Genomic DNA, 21,374 nt, shown 5'->3' with positions numbered 1-21,374 from the left:
GTAGAATATCTTTTATTATTTTCTTTTATAATTCATAATGCTAGTTAGGTTATTACATATGTGTTTGATGTTATTCAACTTTTCTAAAAAAAAATTATGTTTCCCTTTTAAAACCTACTACATAATACAAAAACTACATACTTAACCAGCACCTAATAGGAAGCTGTGTAGCTAAGTGCTAGGAGGGTAACGTCTCGCAGCCATCTTGAAATGCACTTTTCTGGGCAGTTAAAAAAAAAATCAAAATCAAAACATTTTTAAAAAAGAAATATTGGCTTACTTGGCCCAACATCAAGGTTTTAAAACGCCCATTAAATCTGTTATACTTTAAACATTTTAGCCGGGAATTTTATAGTTGTAAGTGCAATAATCTCTCTCTATGTCTGGTTCCACTCCAGCTGACAAACTACTGAACACTGAACAAAGTTAACATTTGGTGCAACTTTAAGTGGCATTAACAATTTCTCGTACCTTCTTTTTTCTATGTAGTGCAACATAATCGAGTCCAGAAAAGTCGATGCGATCGATTTTGCGGCCGGCTCTTATATTTCCCGTGCAGCCTTTGCTCCTTCCCTTTTCGCTGAATTCTTCAGCCATGGCTCCGATTGTGAGTAGTAGCCCGACCAAATAAAAGTGCACACAGGCCACTTATTTTAGCTTGTCTTTCCATTTATAGACTTGTATATACGTGTGCACAGTAATATAGAAGAAACGAGTGTTCACGTGCGATTTTGTTTGCCTTTTTTAACGTTTCGTCTCAAACCACGTTTTGCTAACTGTTAGCGCAAGCTAGCAGCGATCGACGTGAGGGTTAACAGGGTGCACGTAAACAGTTGTTCGTGGTTTTTGCAACATTCTTTTACGATATTTACTTGAAATGCTAGTATAAAATGTCTGGAACATATTGAACACGCTGTGACTAACCGCTAATAAAGATATCTGAAGACTATTGTTGTTTCCTTACGCTTCGCTTTGGGGGTTTTCCGAGTTTAAGCAACTTTCTCCATTTGTGTTAGAAGAGGCAGGTGGTTAAGAAGCCGGGTGGGAAGAAGAAGAAGCAGATCCTGAAGTTCACCCTGGACTGCACCCACCCTGTTGAGGATGGCATCATGGATGCTGCCAACTTCGTGAGTAGATCACCTCTGACAGAAATGACATCTTGTCTGGTAATCAGTGTAGCAGCTGTCAGACACAAATGCTCTGTGTCAGACACTACTGTCAAATAAGGGGCATCAATCAAAGCCCTGTATTAAGGATCCAGTCAGTTGATATTAAAAGAAAAGAGAGAGGGGGAAAAAAAGACAGATGTCAGTCATATGTTTATAAGAAACTCTGATCTGTAGTTCATAAAGAGGCCTTCATTTCTGGTGCTTGCTGTGTGTGACTTGCTGTGTCCTCTGCACATGCAGGAGCAGTTCCTGCAGGAGCGTATCAAGGTGAACGGCAAAGCTGGAAATCTTGGTGGTGGTGTGGTGTCCATTGAGAGGAGCAAGAGTAAAATTGCTGTGAACTCTGAAGTTCCCTTCTCAAAGAGGTAAATAAAAGAAAAACAGTGCAACTATGCCATATTGTATTATTTAACTGGTCATAGTCATTTGCCATCATACCAGCAATCCTCAGTAAATACTGTGCACAGTGCTTGCTTCAATGTCTAAAAAGACAAATGTTAAGTTTTTAAGAAAATCTCTGTTGTTTGTGTGGAATAGAGAAGTATGCAGAATCCTGTTGAATGTAATATTGAGGGAAATGAAACACATTTGACATTTCAGCCCCAGTAATATTTTAATAGACTTAATGAACAGACATGAGAAGACTCCAAACAAATATGGCTGTGTTTGGTTGTCACTTTAACAGTGGTTGCAAAATTTTACTGATACTCAGCCTGAATGTGTCTTCTGACTGATCATGCTGTCTTTGTGGTTTCCCACTTATTTGAGAGCTTGTGATCTGATTTTTTTTCCAGTTCCAGCACAAGTACATTTATCCAGTATTACATGAGCTGGTTTCACACAAGTGTGGCAATAAATACTCTGGACAGATACACCACTAGAGAGTATCTACCTTATGTGAGAAGCCAAGAAATCTCATAAAAATGCTTAAAAAAACAAAAGATTTTTAGGGATCAGATAAGTTCATCATTGCTTGCCACATTGTGCAACAAGGTCCTGCTGCACCCTAATGTGGGCATAACATCAAGTTTGATGTGTGTAGACATAACAATAAAAAATGACTGAATCGTAGGCTATGACACACAACTATGGTCTCTTCCTATGGTGTGTCATCTTTAATGTGTACTCGTGCTGCCCCAACTGCACAGTATTTTCTTCTATGCTTGAATTCATTACCTTTTTCACAAGTTTTACTGCCACATTTTTCTTTTGTGTGTGAAATTGTCATTGATCAGTGCCTAATTTCATGCTGCATTCCTGTTGGTTGATTTAACAAAACAAAAAAAGGTAGGTTGTAGCATAAATTTTGTAAGGTCAGTACTCACTAGGGTGTCACGTGTCAGGTGCAGGAGAAGTCTAGTATTTATTATTTGACCATACTGTCTACATACTGTGTCTACAGTACTAAGAAAATACAAATACCATTGTGTATTTAGAATGTCGGCATCGAAAGGTACCATAAGTATCGGTTCTGGTGACATGTGCCTAGTGTGGAAGTCTCGTCCTCTGGCAGTCAGTTCTGAAGAAACATCCCTGCTGCTTAAAGGTTCTTCTGTGAACACATGAAGCAGTCGAATCATATAATGAGAGTTTCAGAATTATTGTATTAATTGTGGATTTGTCTGAAGTTTTGTAAATATTTAGAAAAACCAAAACTAATATCTTAAAGTGAGATCTATTTCAATTTCGATTCAGATTTATTTATATAGCGCCAAATTACAACAACAGTTGCCTCAAGCACCTTCGAAACACAGATGTTACTGTGAAGTGTAGTACTTAATGTAACTGATTAGAGTGGCACAGCCAAAATGGTTATCTTATCTTGTTATATATATTTATTAGGCTGTAGCCACCACTTAATAATGATGCTAATTTTCTATTTGGACAATAAACAGTATTAACTGTATAATAACCTAGATATAATAATGGCATGTGTATTATACATCTGATCATTAAAGTACTTGAACTCATTTTTAAAACCGGCTGTACCAAAGTTGCAAAACATACACATGTCCACCTAATCTACATCTTTTAAATGTTGGGTTACGTGGATCTGTGTGTATTTCTGGAACTTTCCCTAACCACCTTCATGTCCACTTCATACTGTAATTGTTCAGTAAATTTTAAACACCACCACCAGAGGGGGACTGTGGCACTCTGTCTTAAATGAAGCATTTGGTATAACCAGTGTAGGTCTCCTAGGTTAGAGCTGATGCTAAAGCAAATTAATTTTGTGATCCCACTTTTCTGCTGGTCACTGTTATGGCAAAAACCGCACAGAGCTGTTTTTTTTTTGTGCATTTGGGCTACTGAGAGTTTTAACTGTTGTATGCCATGTTTAACAATTTCTACACCTTCATATAAATGTAGAAAAACAGCAGGATTTTGCTGCTTTACGGTATATAAATTGTGAAATCTAAGGGCAGATCGACTCACACTCTTCTGCTCTCTGCTTCCATTTTCAGGTACTTGAAGTATCTTACCAAGAAGTATCTGAAAAAGAACAACCTCAGGGACTGGCTGCGGGTGGTAGCTAACACCAAGGAGAGCTACGAGCTGCGCTACTTCCAGATCAACCAGGATGAGGAGGAAGAGGACGAAGATTAAACCTTACGCCACTCTTAATAAAATACTTAGAGAGAAAACCCTTCATGGTCTTGTTTTATTTGGAAACATTTGGTTTGAGTATGTTATCTGGATCCCACACAGACGATAAAAACAGAGATAAGAACATGTGACTGTGCACTCTGATTTCATTTAGCGTTTTTCAAAAATAATCCTTGCTATTTAGATGCATGATGACAATTTTGCATGTGTAAATTGCATATAAACCTGACATTTTTAGATTTAGGAATGTTTTCTGGTTCTTTATTCTGATGTGGGATGGTGCTTTTTTTGTCACCTGGTTACAAAAATGTTTATTTGCATTGTGTGATTTGCCCCCACCCCCCTAAAATCCTGCAGGATGTGGGATGAGCTGGAACTCTCAGCCTTTCATTTGTATATTTTGATAAAAGATAAAGTGACGCTGAAGCTGATACTTCCTCTGCTCAGCTCTCTGTGGGGCATCCTGTGATACAGCTGTGGTAACCTTGACAACAGTTAGACCACTGGCAGTCAGGACTCCTCACAGCTTGCAGTCATCAGCCTGCACTTGTGTGTGCTTTGTCAGGACAGTGTGGTCGCTTGCAAGATGAAATCGAGTCGGGTGATAGTTAGTTGGGGGTTTTATGCCTTAATTGACGTCCAAATCAACCAAAACGTCCGTTTACACAAACGGTTTGGCTTCAAAATAGAAAGCAATGCTGTGTTTCCACCTGCAGACACACTTTGGAGTGGAGCTTGTGAGTGAATAGAGCAGCAGCTGTGCGAGAAAGTGGGAGAAGTTTCTGTCTCAATTCTCCGGACTTCCAAAAGGAAATGGACAGGCGCGGGGAGTGCATCCGTCTATTAGCAGCACACGGCGCTCGATGTGCATTTTTTTTGCACGCTACTAGTTGAAGTGGTAACTAGGAGAGTATGACTAACTAGTTGTGGGTGAAATTATGGGATGCATCGTCATGGCAACAGACCAGACGTCACAATCTGGGCATGTGTGTTCCATTTTTGTCTTTCTTATTTTTCAGACTGGAAGACCTGGATAGAGATCATTGGAATATATATATTTATTTTTTTTTTTAAAAAAATTTTTATTTTACTCGTGGAGAGAAAGCCCCATGTTCGTTGCACAGAAATAAAAAAAAAATCTTACATTTTTCACAGCGACGAATACTATTCTTTTTGGGTGAAGAAAGAGACTGTGCTGCGGCGTCTGGAGGGTTAACTTTCAGTATTCCCAGCCTAAAAGGGGTTTGGGGGCTATGAGATAAAGATGCCGGGGTCGCTGAGCAATGAAGACGAGGGACAAGACGACATGGATTTTGAAGACGATATACCAGGTGAGGGAAAGGGGAGAGGCGGGGTGTCCTTCAGATAATTTTGCGCCGCTACGCCTTGAATGCGGGGAAAAGGGCTTGTCCTGCGTTCCTGAGACCGGAGAGGAGGGGTGGGGTGCAATAAGCAGAGTCATGCTATTATTTTTTTTTTGTACGACCTGCAGTCTTAAAGGTGGCAAAGGGTTGTAGTTTTTTTTTTAATCTCTCCCCCCCACAGCTGTCCTCACATTCATCCTGATTTGGGGGCACGATGGAAACGCTGCTGCATGGTTTCTGTGGGCTGCCTTTTCTTTCACAGACTGCATGCGTGTACAAGTGAATGGCTTTGAGTCCAAACACAAGTTTTGTTCAGAGAGCTGTTAAAAAACCCGTACTTTGCTCGTTTCCGTGTCAGTGTGTCCATTGGCGATTTTCTGTCCCTTTTTAGCTCGTGGATGTGCTCTTTTGTGGAAAAAAAAGAAGGGGGGCTCCGGTGACAACGTGCGTGTTCATTTTGTTGTGGATGATGCGCTGCCGTTAGCGCTAGTGATTAGGAAGCTGTTTCAACTTTAATTCTTTTTTCTCCCACTGCATGGCCGCAGAGGTGTGAAAGCCACGTGTGGGCTACAGTAAACAGAGCTTATCAAGTGTGCTCCTTTGCCTTGGACGTTGATGACACCGGTTAGGTCACCGGCAGCCCTTCAGCTCTGGGTCGTGCGCGAACTGGAATTAACTCTAACCCACATTCTCTGCGTGCTGCTAATTCATTTCACATAGCAAGTTCATACAGGAGAACCTATGCAATAAAATTCTCCAGGCTGAAAAATGAACATGTCATTGACTCTGGCAGTGAACCAGCTTTCAGTGCTCCTACAGTTTCCTCCTTTAAAAAAAATGGTCAAGATCAAATCAAGTCACAGGGGGTTTTAAGATTCCCTAATTAATGACCATGCACAATAAGGTACTTGCCAAATTTTGGCCATTTTTGTTTTCTTTTGGCTGGTAAGTTTGTTAGACTTTCTGGCAGGTGTCAATCCTAGGGCACAGGGGAATCCCAGTCTTAGTTTTTTGGCAGGCATGGCTGTGGTTACTTGTGACATTTACTCAAATTGCTAACTGTGTGGTCCATAATGTACACCAAAGAGCAGGCATCATCAGAATCTTCATCTGCGCAACACAAACCCAGTTCTGAACTGCTAATGATTGGTTTCTTGATCTAGTGATGCAGCAGCTCAGGTGATGAAGTGCCCTCTTGTTGCAGCCTGCTGAGCTGAATATCCAGACATAAGATTGTCCCGTGCAGCCAATGAAGTTCCTTTTATTTTAAAGTTCTTATAGCTTGCTCCAAACATCAGATTGTTGATGTCAAGGGCATGATTTAAAAAGTCCTGCTTTGCCCTCTGCTTCACTTTCACATGTGGAAAATGTTTGTGGTTGTAAAATACACTCCAAAGCCAAAAACAAAAGTCAGAAAGGTCGGAAAGTAAGAGCCCTGCTTTGGATCAGAGAGCTAGTTTCAGCGAAGTCAAATCACCCCAAAAAAATGAGGTCAGCTGACTCCCTCAATATACTGAATGACCAAGTTTTTCCATCAGTGGTTTTTGTTCTTCCCCGATAACAAAGACATTTTCCTGGATGACAGTACTAGGATTCATTGGGTTAAAACATGAAAGAGCAATTCAATGAGCACGAGACATCATTTTCCAACAGGGACTGGCCACCGCAGAGTACAGACTTTAACCCCTCTAAGAATCTTTGGGATTTGCTAGAGAAGATTTAGCAGACTGTCAAGCCCATCGCCAATACAAGGCATGAAAGTAACACAGCTCTAGGTGGAAATAGGTGTTGTGACATTGCATAAGCTTATTGAAATGATGCCTTGATGAATGCTGGCCATGATCAAATGAAATATGTGAGTGTGTGACTGCTTTTTATTGGCCGATCAGTGTAGATTCAGCATGAAATGAAGCTTCTAAAATCCAATGCAATGTTTTCTCTAGCAGCAGGCCCTCCTCGTCTTAAGTGTTGCTCAAATAATGCAGTGATGTGGAGTATAGAATACGTGTGAAAGAAGGCACAAGAAGTTTTATTTATTAAACATCTTGCTGGTGTGTCTGTTGCATTGGTATTTGGTATTGCTCGTTACGGAGTGACGAAAAGTCATTTACTGGGACACTACTTCGGTGGCTTAATTGTGAGCAGTTGTCACAGTACTGAGTTGCCAAATTGCAATCCTTGCTCATTTCGTATGTGTGTTATAAAGCTCTTGAACATCTGAGGCTTTGAAGTGCTGTCACAAAAAATGAGGTAGAATGCATACAATTACGAAATTCAAGGGTACCACTGGTTACCATTTCTTAGACAGAAAAAGGTAATATACGCCACAATATTCAAAAATTACCTCTGCGTTTAACACAAGGTCTGAGTATTGTGATATCTGCATTATTTGAGAAAATCTTTTGCATTAAACACACATTTCTTTTGTTTATATACATATTTTTTGACGAGGGTAATTTGAACTTGCTAGTTTTTATGTGCATTTATGTGCATCTTAGCAGTAAGCAAGTGAAATAGGAGGCAGACAAAGAGAACGGAGAGTCAGAGGGGGAGTTAGAGCAACATCTGTGACTGCCATCCATATTTAGAGGGAGAATACAGGCACTGATGTGTGTCCTCAGTAACGCATTAGTTTGTTAAACATGTATAAGAAAGGAAGGCTGCAGCTGAATATGGCAGGTGAGTGAATATATGTCAGTATTAATTAAGTCAAAAAAATGAAGAATGTGTTTAAATTGCTTAAATATGCTTTGATGGGATTTTTGTAGTCATGTGTTTCAGGCTTCAAAAAAATTTTCTTGTAATATAATAAATACCAGTGTGATCCTCTATGATGACGCACAATGTACCTACTCGAGGGTAAATCTAGTGAAACTCCGACACAGTGGTCCATATTGGTTTTGTCATCATGAAATTGTTCACAAAAGGGAGTCAGTCTTTCTAGTCTGAAAATATGACTGTTTTATTGGAATAACTTTCTTTTAATTTGTCATATCACGCACTCATCACAACAAAATGCTGCGGATCAATTGTTATGCTGTTGATACATGAAGCACTTTCCAGACAGTTGATGACCTCATCAGCAGGCTTCAAAGTGATAGACAAGGTCAGAAATCCAGGTCAGAGTTTTCTACCATGAAGACACTTCAGTGCAATTAAAACACAACAGTGTGGGAGCACATTGTGTGGGGACTTCAGACCCCAAAATGCTATCCTATCACAGTCTTTATTTGTTGTGCCACGTAGTGTCCTAAGTCCCTTTGTTTCACTCTGGGCACTTACACTGTCACAGATTGTTCCATTGTGTTTTCTGTTTTAATTGCTTTGTTCTTCCATAAAATTGAAAGATTATCATGGGCTTTTGTGTGCCTACAAATGTTATCCCCAGTTGGAAAAGGGGCTATTTTTGGATCCCTCACTGTGAAAGTTGACACAGTTTTTTTTTCTTAATGTGTGTGTATGTAGCGTAAGCATAAAAAAACATGCTTTTAAATATATTTTTGCAAATGAGTGGAACATCATTTCTTATCTGTTTCCTACCTGTTTATATGGGATGTGCTATGACCTTAGAATAGATATACTACAATTTAATGATGCTATTTAGGCTTTATCCTTCCATCACTTAGATGATAACATTTTCTAATAATAGCCTACGGATGCTTTTGTCTGAAGGCATTTAAAGCCTGAGCCATAAGTACCTAATCGATGAAGATAGGAAACCCTTTGGCCTCGTCTTCCCTGCATTGTGGGAAGCAATGCTGGGCAGCATTAAGTGGGTATTTCCACACAGGGGCCAACAGAGAAATGACTAATGTGCTTTCCAGTAAACTCTATCTTCCTCACTTGGGACTCGTTCATGAATCTCCCTTCTAATGGGTCAGTCTGGTGGCCAAGCCCTTGCAGGAAGGTCAGAACTGTGTCTGTGCCACATTTTACAGAAGGCTTGTTTGCCAACTGGAGCTTTGGTCGTCTTCCTAACACAATCTGTTGCCAGACCTCGGTGTGTCACATGACTGAGCAACCTCCCCTACTTCCAACACCTGGCACTGCCTGGTCCAGTCACCAAGCAGAAAGAATATCTCTCCCCTGATGGCTTTCCCCACGGGGACTTCACAGGCCATTTACTTTAGTCAGGGTTCAGATTTTAAGGCAATTCAGGTGATAAACACAGAGCTGTTTCAGGGAGCTGCATTGCTGTGACACATTCCTGTGTAACAAAAAATGATTACTGAGAACCCATGTGTTCAATATTTTATTTGACTCTCTGACAATCTGTTATCAGCACGTGGTTCTGTTAAAGAAATGTCAGCAAGCTAACATGGCCCCAGTTACAGCGCTTACAGGCTGATGTTTGGCAGATTTTATATTTAGAACATATATATATAGTTTAGTGCCATCATTAATTACAGTAATGAGCGCACAAAGCACAATGGTACAGCAGTAAAATAATGTATGACTGACATTTTTTCTGCAAATTAAAAAAATCGACTAGATTATAGTGCAGAAGAACAGATCATTATTAATGCGCCGTGGATGTGTGTATGAAATCTCACAATAAACCAGTTGAAATAGTTCATTTAAAACTGCATATACTGAACTCATGGTGAAAATATCATCAAAGTAGGGCTCATCCGCTGGGGACCTTGAACTTCTGTATCAAATTTCATGTCAGTCCATTCTCTAGTTATTGAGAAATTTTAGTCTGAACCATAGAGGTTAAACAACCAAGAGGCTGACATTGTCAGACCTTGAGCTTCAGCACCAGCATGGCTAAAAAGAACTCAGCTCAGTCTGCTCAAAGTGAATTAGGTGCTTATCACCGAACCATTTAAACCCCACATCAGTAACACCGCATCACCACTGTCAAGTTGGATTGATTTATTTTACAATAAGCAGAGCCAAGGGCACAGAGATATGAACTGTACGCTTTGTGTAATCCAAAGCCATCTCGATCTGCACCTGAGCCATGTCATCATCTGTGCATCTGAGAGAGATGTAAGGCTCTGCCGTGCTGTCGTCATAAGTTGCCTGGCAGGTGGCTAACCATGCATCTGAGACACAAAAGAGTTGCCCGTTTGAGCTACTGAATACATAAACTCAAGGCTTTATTTAGAAAAAAAGAAAGTGAAGAAAAACACCAAGGTCTGTGGGACAAGAAGAAAGAAGGAATGAGTAGCAAGGCAGTAAATGTCTGTCAGCACATTTCCTATAATAATATCGGCCAAGAAAAGCACAAGTTACCCCCAGTCAGGGTTGAGGAAGGGATGACACAGTTCATCTCTGATTAAGGCTTTGAAATCAGTGTACTGTATGTGTATGCGTGGAATACCTCCTGCTAGCTTTGCTAAATAGAGGATAAGTGGCTGGTGAGGTTTGTGTGTCTACTACACAGGAATCCCTCCTCCCCAATCTCTCACTCCAGCTACCCAGGGGAGTGGTAGACTGCAGGGCTAGTGTTGGCTGATTGACTCTGATACATGTGCTGCATATTTCATGCCCTCCAGTCTGTCTGCGTGAGACACAGAGAGACGGGAGACATGCAGATAGACAGACTGGAAGAGACAGCGAGACAGTTGGGAAAATGAGATTAAATAAACCTTTTTGGGGCACTAGAGTTGCATCATGTGTTTACAATATTTTCTCTGTGTGACTTTTTACAGAGATGTATTGTTTGGGACTGTCTCTCTCCCTTACTTACTCCTCTGTGACCCACTGTGGCATCAGCGAAGTCTGCTGTGCTCAGCAGTCAGCACGTTTACACAGCAGCTTTGAGGCGGTACAGCTGACAACCAGCAGCAGGTCCCTTTAGTCCCAGCAAGCATTAAAGGCAGAAGATATGCTCAGTATACCTCAGTGGTCCTCCAGGGAGTTCCCATTTAGCGGCAGGGCACGCACTCCATTTATTTGTGTTTTGATGGGTAAAGTTGATGCACACTCAATGATGTGTGATTATGAGGTTGATTTTGCCAAGTGCTCCTGTTGGTCTGACATTGATTCATCATTGTTATTTTCACAGGAGGCTAACTGACTTTTCATCGTGGTGAGCTTTCACAGTAGAGCCTGCAGCAAATGAATATTTGCAACATCTATTGTTCATTTTTAATCTTTTTGATTAACCATTTTGTCTGAAATGTCAGAAATTTCGATTTCCCAGAACCCGGGGTTACGTCTCCATCTCTTGTTTTGCTGCCCAATTTCAAAACTCAAAGGTGTTTAATTCAGAGTAGATTCATATCCTCACTTTGATCAAACAAAATCAAAAAATTGAATAACCACTCACTGAGGCAGAAAAATGTACGAGTCAGGCTGAATGTGTCAGTTTAGTCTTATTACAAGCTGAATTATCGGTGTCGTTTAAGTGTACTAAGCAAATAATTCTCCTTTCCCCCGTGTTCAGATGAGGATGACGAAGGTGAGCGCAACACAGTTCCCCTCACACCTCTCGACCGCTTCTTTTCTGACGACGAGTCCCTCAAACAACAAAAGAAGAAGCCCAAAAAGATGAAGGAGGGAAAACTGCCGAAAGTTAAGAAGAGGAAAAAAGAGGTAAGGCATAATTCACATTCAGCACCATCTGTCCAGACCTCGGACACAACAGCTTGGCAGGCATTTTGGCTCTAGCCATATCCCGCATTCTCTATTTCTCAAACCATCGCTCTTTTGATGTCTCTGCAATTGGATCAAAGGTGTGTTTTGGCTGCTGGACTGCCTCTGTAATCTAAATGAGAGGCAGTGGACTGTCTCAGGCTTAGGGGAGGTTGGCAGCATTGTCACTGTTACTGCCAGTGTAAGCTGTGGGCTCCAAGCGACAGTTTAGAGTGTAGATTTGTGCCTGTGGTGCTGGTGCTGATGGCAGGGACTGTAGGTCAGAGGCAATGTGTTCATGCCTATCCAGTAGCGGGAGTGAGAGTTATGACAGAGCGGTTTTGACAGTCCTTCGCCTCTAGCCTCTAATTTCCAATATTTAGATAGCAGGATTGAGACTTGATTGGCTCAGAGCATTAACACCAGCGTGATGTTGATAATTTTACAGCTTATGAGGTGAACGCCTGCTGCTTTTGCTGAATAGGTCACATGTGGCTAAAGGAGACAGTTAGAGAATAAGGAAAAATTGCAGCATTAAGAGGTTGCACAGTAGTGTCGTGGTTAGCGCTTGCTTCTTCACAGCAAGGAGGTTACAACCCCTCTGCTCAGGGTTTGTCTGTGTGGAGGTTGGACACTTTCTTTGTGTCTCCACGTGTTTCGTTCAGGTGTGCCGGGTTCCTCATATCAAAGTGATTTAGGTCAATAGATGATTCTAAATGGGTCATGGGCATGCAAGAGTGTGTGATTATCTGTTTTGCTGCATTAGCACTGTGATTGACTGGTTACCTGTGCAGAGTGTACCCTCATTAGTCAGTTTTTTAGAAAATGGATGGATGCTAAAGTCAGTACTGTACTTTATATTATTTCAGTTCCATTTTCTGAGGAGACATTGTTTATAAATGATCAATTATTTAATTTTCAATTTATTATTAAAGAGATGGTTCTTGCATATTTTTCATCAGGCCTCTAGTGCTATTTATTCATTTGTATGACCTGCCCAATTTTGTAGATATTGGCTCTAGACATGTTTCCTTTCTCTTGAATATAATGGTGAAAAATACATTTTATTTTGTAGTATTTAGAGCACCAAAAATATAGTAGAAAAACTGAGATGCAGTGCGTCATTCCAGAGTTGCTAAAATCCATCTTTTTACCCAGTTTTACGCCATTTTATGTAGAAACTTTTCTTTGTACAAATTTGCATCCATCAAAAGAAGCGTAAATAAGCTTTCTAAGGGTATAGCAGGGGGAAAAAAAGCAGAGTGTATTGAAACCAGCAGTTTTAGGTTAGAGATCCAGTTTTATTCATACAGTGACCTTGTGGTTAAAAGTGCTGAAATTTGGATGATGATTATCTTTGGGCTAATAAGTCTACGAATGACCCCGTTTGCACTACCAAACAATGCATTTGATCCAGCATTACTTCATGATCTGCAGCTTGAAGGGCCATCCTACAAATAAAGTCAGCCCTTTAACTTCTGGAAAAGTTTTGTTTCTTCAAAAGCCCAGAGGCTAAAAGAAATATTTATTATTCAGTAATTACAGGAATTTGCTGTATTCCCAGTGATTTCCCCGCTCATGTTGGCGAGCTGTAACCGTGTCAGTGACATAGCCAGGATGTTCCCCTCCGCTGACTGGAGATGCCAGCAGTACCGTGAGGAGTTTGGCTGACCATGCTGCCACTCGGCCCTTTGGCTGCTCGTGGTAAACACTAAGCTCTGGGTCTCACTGAGCTAATGAAGCGGGGGGCTCCCTGTGACACTCTCCTTTCCCTAACTCACAGACACTGCTCTGTATTCTCCTTTTCTTCCCTCTCCTCTTGTCTCCCACATGCATCACCTCACTTTGCTTTGATTACGATGCTGCTGCTTTCTTTCAGTCTTGCTTTCTTGCTCCCCACCTTGCTGTATTTGTGTCTTTTTTTGCCTCCCATTCAGAAACCATTGCTCCTGTAATTCACTTCCAGTTACTCCCCAAAGGCTGGTGTCAGACAGGGGCCAAAAGTCAATTGGGGTCAGAGACTGTCAGTAGCACATCCCAGTCTGAGTTCACAGCTACTGGCAGGAGGAATGATAGCCACAGAGAGGTGCGCTGTGTTTACTCGTCTTCTCCAGTCTGCAGTGAAACAAAGAGCTGTGTAGATATGACAGGATATTTAATGGGCTTTTTAATAAAATATCTGTTAAATCAGTGAATTCTGGGTTTATGGAAAACAATTCATTTTAGCAGCAGAGGAAACTGCTGCATTTTGGCCACAATAAAAAAAAACCCATGTAGCTGGTTCTTGTAGCATTCACATTTTGCTGAAATACAGTCGGTTTGAGATGAGCTTCTGTCTTGTTTTTATAACTTCAGTATCCTCTCTGGGATTGTGAGTCAACAAAGAGCTGTTTCTGATTTCTGGACAAAAGGAGAGGCCATTGTTTAGAAACCATAAAATAAATTCTTAGAGCAGTTTTCTTTTTTTTTTCCTGTTGCACTACATTTTATTGAACATCCACTTCTTCGCTCATTTGATATTTTCTGTGGCATCCGCTCCAATCTCCCTAAGGCAGAGCCATTATGGGAAAGCATCTAATTTGATTAGGTTATCAGCACTTATCTGATTTTCTTTCCTCTGAAAGAACAGACACCATCTTTGCTGCTGTGCTGTTGTGTCCTTTGCTTTTATGATATGTGTTTAACATTGAACTCAGGGCCACCAAGAGACTGTTGCACAGTTTCACCTTGTCTTTGCAGTTGCTCTCAATGGTGGTTCTGCTTCTTTGCTTTTTGCTCCTCCATCTCCACCCCATCCCCCATCCACAATCTTCAATTTACTCTCTCTCTCTCCTTCTTTCTTTCTCTCTCTCTCTCTCTCTCTCTCCCTCCTTCTTCTTCTTATGCATAAATGAGATTTGTCTAGACGGGTGCTGGAGCACTGGCTCTGCAACCACAGGCCTCTGCATAACAAGCTCGTTATGCAAACGTGTCTGATTGGATGGCGCTGTTCCATTGGCTGCTGCTGTGATAGAGTGTGTGTGGGGGGTGGGGGGAGTGAGTGGCAGGATAGAAAGAAAGAGTGAGAGAAGAAAGAGAAAGGGGGAGAAGTTAAGAGATAGAGTGAGAGAGAAAATAATGGGGTGGAGGGGTGAGAGAGGAGAGCTATGAGATGTAAAGGAGAGAAAGTAAGAGGAGGAGAGAAAGAGAGAGAACGAGAGAGAGAGTTAGAGAGAGCCAGACACTGCTCAAATTTGGTCACCATGGCAACACAGCCAGGCTGCTGGTAGGGTTGGCGGGCGCTGCGGCAACGTGAGCCTTTCCACTGCGCTACAGAGCGAAACGCCTGCAAGTCTCTCCATGGAGCCACACAGGCCTGCTGAGCAACAGGCAGCGAGCAGAGCACAAAGCTGCTGTGCTCTAATTTTGCTCCACTGCATGTGCACACACAAGTTCACTCTCACATACAGTCATGTTTTACATATGCATAAACACACGCGAAGAGGAACTCTCACAAAAATAGCGTTTTGTTGTTTTTTTTTAAAAAGGAAAGCACTCACAAAGAATGAGCGCACCCACACACACATGCTCAAAAAAAACCCCAACATGTCCACAAACACACAAAAATGCTCTCTCACAGGAACGTGCCCAGTCAGAGACAGGGGCACAAATGGAAACTTCCACAGGCCTACCACATTCAAACACAAATAATTAGGTGGCATGTGCATGATGAGAGAAACAGCACACTTTCCCTCTCTCGCTTACTCATGCGCACATACTATCGTGAGCAACCACTAGCAAATTTGTTCATATGCAGCACTCTTGGTCACACAAACAACACCTGTTAACTGTTAAATCCATACAGCCTTCCAGATGTCTCATATTAAACCAGTAGGATGCAACTCAGGCTACAGATTAACTCTGAGCTCTGATTGGCTTGGGTACCTGAAGTGCTCTTTTTCTGGGTTTTCATTTCATGTAAAAGCACATTTAAAAGGTGACCATGCAGCCGCCTTGACTCTTCATCAAGTCACTGCTTACTTGTACTAATTTAAATATTTCATCACAGGCAGAAGAGTTATCATATTAGCAAGGCAGCGACACTTTCGAGTGATGTAATTTAATTTATGCAAATGCCATCAAGTAGTAGCTTTTATCTAAACTGCTTTAAAGTGCATTCACAGAATATGTTTTTAGAGTGGGTGGCCTCTGTGGGAGCTCTAATCCCTCACCCTGGCAAAATTAATGTCATACTTATTTGCTTTATCAAGTTTAGTATTTTAATTATCCCCACCTTTTTAGCGCTAGATATAAAATTGGGTCTCAGAAGATTGCGCCTAGATTTCTTTTGTCCTGCTGTTTGTAAAATCCAAACCTGGAATCTAGTTGTGTCTCAGGAATCTGGCTTTGATGGCAGCTTTAGTCAGTCACGCTCGCGCCCTTAGGTACAGAGCTGAAGCGAGATTCAAAGCCAGATTCTACGTGTTTACGTTTATAAAAATAGCTGCTTGGCAGAAGCTCTACACTACATCAAAGAAATAGCTTAGACAACATTTTCATTTAGTAAAAATATAAATCCAAATATACTAAAATATACTTTCAGCCTGTAAAGATGCCAGATTGAGACTGAGAAAGAGTGACATATTAACCTTTGCACAATTAAACAACATGCTGGTTGTTGGTGTATATGTAATGGTTTTTTTTACCTTCTCAAAATCCTCCAGGGAACAATTCAGGCACGACTTGACAGTGACCTGGAAGAGATTTCAGAGGTGGAGGAGGAACGGGAACGTCCGGAAATCGGCTCCGAAAGTGAGAGCAGCATGTATGGTCCCACCAAGAAGAAGAAGAAGAAACCCAAGGAGAAGAAAGAGAAAAAGCCCAGAAAGAAGAAGAGAGATGAAGAGGATGACGATGATGACGACGATGATGGTAACATGAAAGTAAGTGTATGTTCATGATGCTGACATGACTGTGTTTCAAATGAACATTAAAGTCTGTAGGGGGCTCTAGGTAATGTGTGCAGAAATTGTCCAAAGTTGTTATCACACAGCACAAGACCAGCCCTGTTCTCCATGCTTTAACTCCACTTGGTTAAGGTCAGTGAGCTGCCCGGGTGAAATATGCAGGGAGCCGGACTGTGAATTTGCTGGACAATTACCTGCTGTTCTCACATGTGCAAATGGAGGAAACCGGCAGGTTAAAGAGCGTTTAGAGTCTGATCCCTTTGTAATGCACATTTGCATTTCTCTCACCTTTGTCAGCTAATCTCTAGAGAAGTTCAGGGGGGTACTGCATGTGTAAAAATCACATTTATCAAAATAAGTGACCGTTTCTTTATACAGTAATCTGACGATAATGAAAAAACGTAATGATGCCAAGACTAAATTTAATATTAAGTCTCAATTGACTAATGGTAGATGAAGTCGGGGAAGGTGTTTAACTTTTTAGCATAGTTATCATAATTATAGGCTTGCTTTGAAAAAAAAATAGTGTCTGATACCGAAAGACCGTGAAAACATGGCGTGTAATGCTTTGTTTGTGGATGTGGAAGGGTAAAAGATTAAAATAACTTTAATGTTCACATTTCATGTATTAAACATCATTAACATATGTGCGTTGATCTGTTATCTGTACACCCCCAGGAGCCCAAATCATCGAGCCAGCTGATGCACGAATGGGGTCTTGAAGATGTTCAGTATGGCTTCACTGAGGATGACTATAAAACCATAACCAACTACAAGGCTTTCAGCCAGTTCCTCAGGCAAGCATCTAATTTTGTCTGGATGATCTTTCATTGTGTTAAAGTGCTTTGTTTTGCCTCAGTTTCTCTGGACTGTCAAAGTCATTCTCTGAGAGTCTTCCAGCAAAACTCCACTGTGAGACTAGACTGTGTTGTGACGAGCAAACACTGCTCTTTTTGTTTGAGCTAGAAAGCTCGGCTGTTGGTATAAAGAGTCTGTCTCACCTGGGGCTGTCTGGCTCGGCTAAGCTTCTGCTCTGACAAAGTGGAGCATGAGCTCCTGCAGTGCCCCCTGTGTGTAGTCAGCTGCTTACTGGATGCCTGTGACAGCCAGGAGGCTCTGGGACTCGGTGCTCTGACCCACTATCTTTCACAGGCCAGCGTGCCAAACCTCAAGCTGTTGCCTGACAAATCGCAAACATGACATGCACACAGCAAAGCAGGGAGAATAAAACTTAAGGGGCAGTGGAGTGTCAGCAAATCAAGACCCAGTTCCCTCCAGTGCTGTGGGAAGCAGAGCTTCTATTAACAGGAATGAAGTGTGACATAATAAAGCTGCCATTGTTGTTTCATCTCCCCCTGGTTTTATTCAGGCCTCTCATTGCCAAGAAGAACCCGAAGATTCCCATGTCAAAGATGATGACAGTGTTAGGGGCCAAGTGGCGGGAGTTCAGTGCCAACAACCCGTTCAAAGGTGCATCTGCCACCGCTGTGGCCGCCGCTGTGGCTGCTGCAGTGGAAACGGTTACTGTGGCACAGCCAACGTCTGTCAGCAGCAGCCAGCTGAGCTCTCAGCTGGGGCCGATCAAAAAAGCCAAAACCAAAGAGGGAAAGGGTAAGACCTAATAAAAAGCGAGATCATTTTTAAGAAACGATAGCAAGAATGCCATCTGATTAACAGATCTCACGACTGACTCTGTGTGTGTCAGGACCAGGAGTTAGAAAGAGAAGTAAGACTGTGAAAGAAGTGAAGAAGAAGCCCAAGCCGAAGAAGACCAAATCAAAGTCGGGCCAAAGTGGGAAGAAGAAGAAAGCATCCTCGGTATGTCTTGCAGAACCCTTTTCCCTCAGCTTTCCCTTGAACGACATCAAAGCCACCGGCCTGTTTGCAGCACTTATTGTGAAAGTTGGTTTATCTTAATTCTTTCTGTAGCTCTGCGCTCCTTAGTTTCTGTGTTTGCTTTTCTAGAGTGAGGAGGACTTCCTAGAGGAGTCAGACTTTGATGACATCAGCATCCACAGTGCCTCTGTGCTTTCTGATACCTCGGGGGCCGCCACCAAGAAAAAGGCCCGACGTGGGCGGAAAAAAAGGAAAAGTATGTTTACTGTCTACTCTTGCCATGCTCTGTGGTGTGTTTTTCCCTCTAAAATCCCATTGAAATCCCTCAGAACCAGACTGTTTGATTTTGGGTAATGAGTAAATTAAAATGTATTTTTTTAAGCTTTATTTATTCTGGGAATGCTTTCTAAAGGCAGATGGTCTTCCACAGCAGCTAGTGTGCTTATACTCATTAAGATATTTTTTTATATAGAGGATTCTAATGTGTAATTATCTTGCATTTATCTATGCATCCATATCTATGTGGCTTTCTATATGAGGGAACTGCCCAGGTTTAATTGTTCTGTAACCTTCTCCAGAGGAGGACGGTGATGGCTATGAGACAGACCACCAAGACTACTGTGAGGTTTGCCAGCAGGGTGGAGAGATCATCCTGTGCGACACCTGTCCCAGAGCTTACCACCTGGTCTGTCTGGACCCTGAGCTGGAGAAGGCCCCAGAGGGAAAATGGAGCTGTCCACACTGTGTAAGTACATTAGTTTGAGCAGACTGACACATTTTGTAAGGTGGTGACTGCCCAAGTTGGATTCATGAGAGTTATTTTTGGTGATATCTTTGATGCAACTAGTCCAGGGCTATACAATGTAACAGCCTGAACTGTTGGCACCATCTTTAACCATCAGCTCAAGTTTGATGTGAATACGGAGTCAATAAAACGGGGTTAACAGAGGATACGTTTGTTAACGAGGCTGAACTCTTTTCATGTCAATAAAAAACTGTATGCAATTTTTAGTATTCATTTTTAGGAAGTCTTTTAACTTTTTCTTGCTGGTCAGGTTTTTCATCTATTAAGGATTGAAACTCCCTCAGAAGTATTGTTAACACCTGCTCCGAAATCACAGGCAGAGAGATTTGTGCTCACTGTGAGGAAATCAGGTGATAAATAAGGCAAAAAAACATTATTATCCATCCTGAATATGTTTTGCCATCTGAGTTCAGGAAGTTGCTCTCAGGTCACTGTTACTTTGTACCCAGTGTAGAACAAACAGATTAAAATCCTTCATTACCTCAGATATTAGACAATTAGTGCTGACAGGAGTCATTCAGGTTATTTTTATTATTTTGTTTTTAATGGCTTTTTATTCTTACGATGTTAGTTGACTTCTGCCTTAACGTGCAGCAGTGTTTGTGATCAGCATTTAAAGACTGTAGGCTGTGTGACTATTAAGAGGAATTTTTGACTTTGTGAGCAGGTTTTGTGTATAAGCTGCAAACAAACTGTTCCCGACTGTGCACAAAAACAGCCAAGAAATCACGCAATTAAGAACAACTGGACTGTCAGTGTTTACGATGTTTGTTATCTTAACTTTACTTTCTGCGAATATCTCTATGTCTGAAAAATTGACATAGTCAGAGTTAAACTGAATATGTATGCTTAGTTTTACTCCCTAACATGCCCACATCAACTGTGTCCTCTAGGAGAAGGAGGGAATCCAGTGGGAGGCCAAAGATGAAGATGAAGATGAGGAGGAGGCTCCAGGTGAGGAAGAGGATGACCACATGGAGTTTTGCAGAGTTTGTAAAGATGGAGGAGAGCTGCTGTGTTGCGATACCTGCCCATCATCCTACCATATCCACTGCCTCAACCCGCCGCTTCCCGAGATACCAAATGGGGAGTGGTTATGTCCGCGCTGTATGGTAAGTTCATCTCAGTCGCCGTAGTATTTGATATTATTTTGTTTAAAATGGCTAATAATTAGGCATAGGTTCATGAAAATGTTGTAGTCAGAACAACTGGACATTTTACATACACTCATGATGGACATGAATGCTATTAATGGGACTTTGGGATTTCTGAACTGGTTTTTTTTTTTTCAGCATAAATGGTTGTACAGCATACACTCTTAATGATTTTAAACAAGAACTGAGTGCACAAGTTTGATTTATTTTAGATTTACTATAATCCACACAGTTCTTGTAGTTTCTAATATATCCATATACTCTCAATGATATGTGGATAAACTTTTCTTAGCAAGTTGCATCTTGAGAGGACACTTTTGGTAGTCATAAACAAACCTATGGCATAATTCTGGCTGGATATTTGACAACTCTTCTTGGCAGAATTGGTAAAGTTAATTGGTTGGTTTCCTTGAAAGTACCCCGTTTTTAAGCCTACTTCACAAATTTTCAATAGTGTCGAGGTCTGTGTTTTAGGAAGCCCTTTCCAGAAGTTCAATCTTAACCGACTGTATCCATTTCAAAGAACTGTTGTCATACTTTTGACCCTGTGTGCATTAGAGAAAATTGAAAATAAATACAAACTTGTGCACCAAAATCTTATTGTTTTAAAGTCAATAAAGATGTATGCTATCAATTCATTCATCATTCATCCTGGAAAAAGAGCAGTTAAAAAAAATCATTAAAAGCCCAAAATTTGCATGACATTCATCTCCATGATGAGTGTAAGTAAACCTCAATTGTATATGTGCACAACGATATTTAGTTTAACATTTGCTTTGGTGGCAGCACGGTGGCACGGTGGTTAGCACTGTTGCCGCACAGCAAGACGGTTCCGAGTTCAATTCCACCATCTTTCTGTGTGGAGTTTGCATGTTCTCCACGTGTTTGTGTGGGTTCCCTCCGGGTAC

The 21,374-nt window shown here is 41.4% G+C and overlaps 2 protein-coding genes across 4 annotated transcripts in view; both read left to right on the top strand.

Annotated features, from left to right (window-relative positions):
* Window positions 1-502: 502 nt before the first annotated feature.
* On the top strand, window positions 503-3,814 carry rpl22 (ribosomal protein L22). The gene is made up of 4 exons (XM_026167164.1): window positions 503-607; window positions 1,017-1,127; window positions 1,410-1,534; window positions 3,635-3,814. The coding sequence occupies exons 1-4, from the start codon at window positions 518-520 to the stop codon at window positions 3,774-3,776; spliced, it is 468 nt and encodes a 155-aa protein (XP_026022949.1). The 5' UTR covers window positions 503-517; the 3' UTR covers window positions 3,777-3,814.
* A 70-nt stretch (window positions 3,815-3,884) lies between these two features.
* The window catches only part of chd5 (chromodomain helicase DNA binding protein 5), a 37,061-nt gene continuing 19,571 nt past the window's right edge, over window positions 3,885-21,374 (top strand). For all 3 annotated transcript variants that reach the window (XM_026167156.1, XM_026167158.1, XM_026167155.1), the window contains exons 1-9: window positions 3,885-5,107; window positions 11,538-11,686; window positions 16,429-16,647; window positions 17,350-17,468; window positions 18,041-18,282; window positions 18,377-18,489; window positions 18,637-18,763; window positions 19,086-19,252; window positions 20,206-20,424. In XM_026167156.1, coding sequence (XP_026022941.1) covers window positions 5,041-5,107; window positions 11,538-11,686; window positions 16,429-16,647; window positions 17,350-17,468; window positions 18,041-18,282; window positions 18,377-18,489; window positions 18,637-18,763; window positions 19,086-19,252; window positions 20,206-20,424 — 1,422 coding nt within the window. In that variant the 5' untranslated portion in view covers window positions 3,885-5,040. The remainder of the gene's footprint in view (window positions 5,108-11,537; window positions 11,687-16,428; window positions 16,648-17,349; window positions 17,469-18,040; window positions 18,283-18,376; window positions 18,490-18,636; window positions 18,764-19,085; window positions 19,253-20,205; window positions 20,425-21,374) is intronic.

This window comes from Astatotilapia calliptera, chromosome 5 (assembly GCF_900246225.1).
Source record: "Astatotilapia calliptera chromosome 5, fAstCal1.2, whole genome shotgun sequence".
Classification (NCBI taxonomy): domain Eukaryota; kingdom Metazoa; phylum Chordata; class Actinopteri; order Cichliformes; family Cichlidae; genus Astatotilapia; species Astatotilapia calliptera.
The sequence above is the reverse complement of the archived record's forward strand: the minus strand, read 5'-3'. Positions and strand labels throughout refer to the sequence as shown.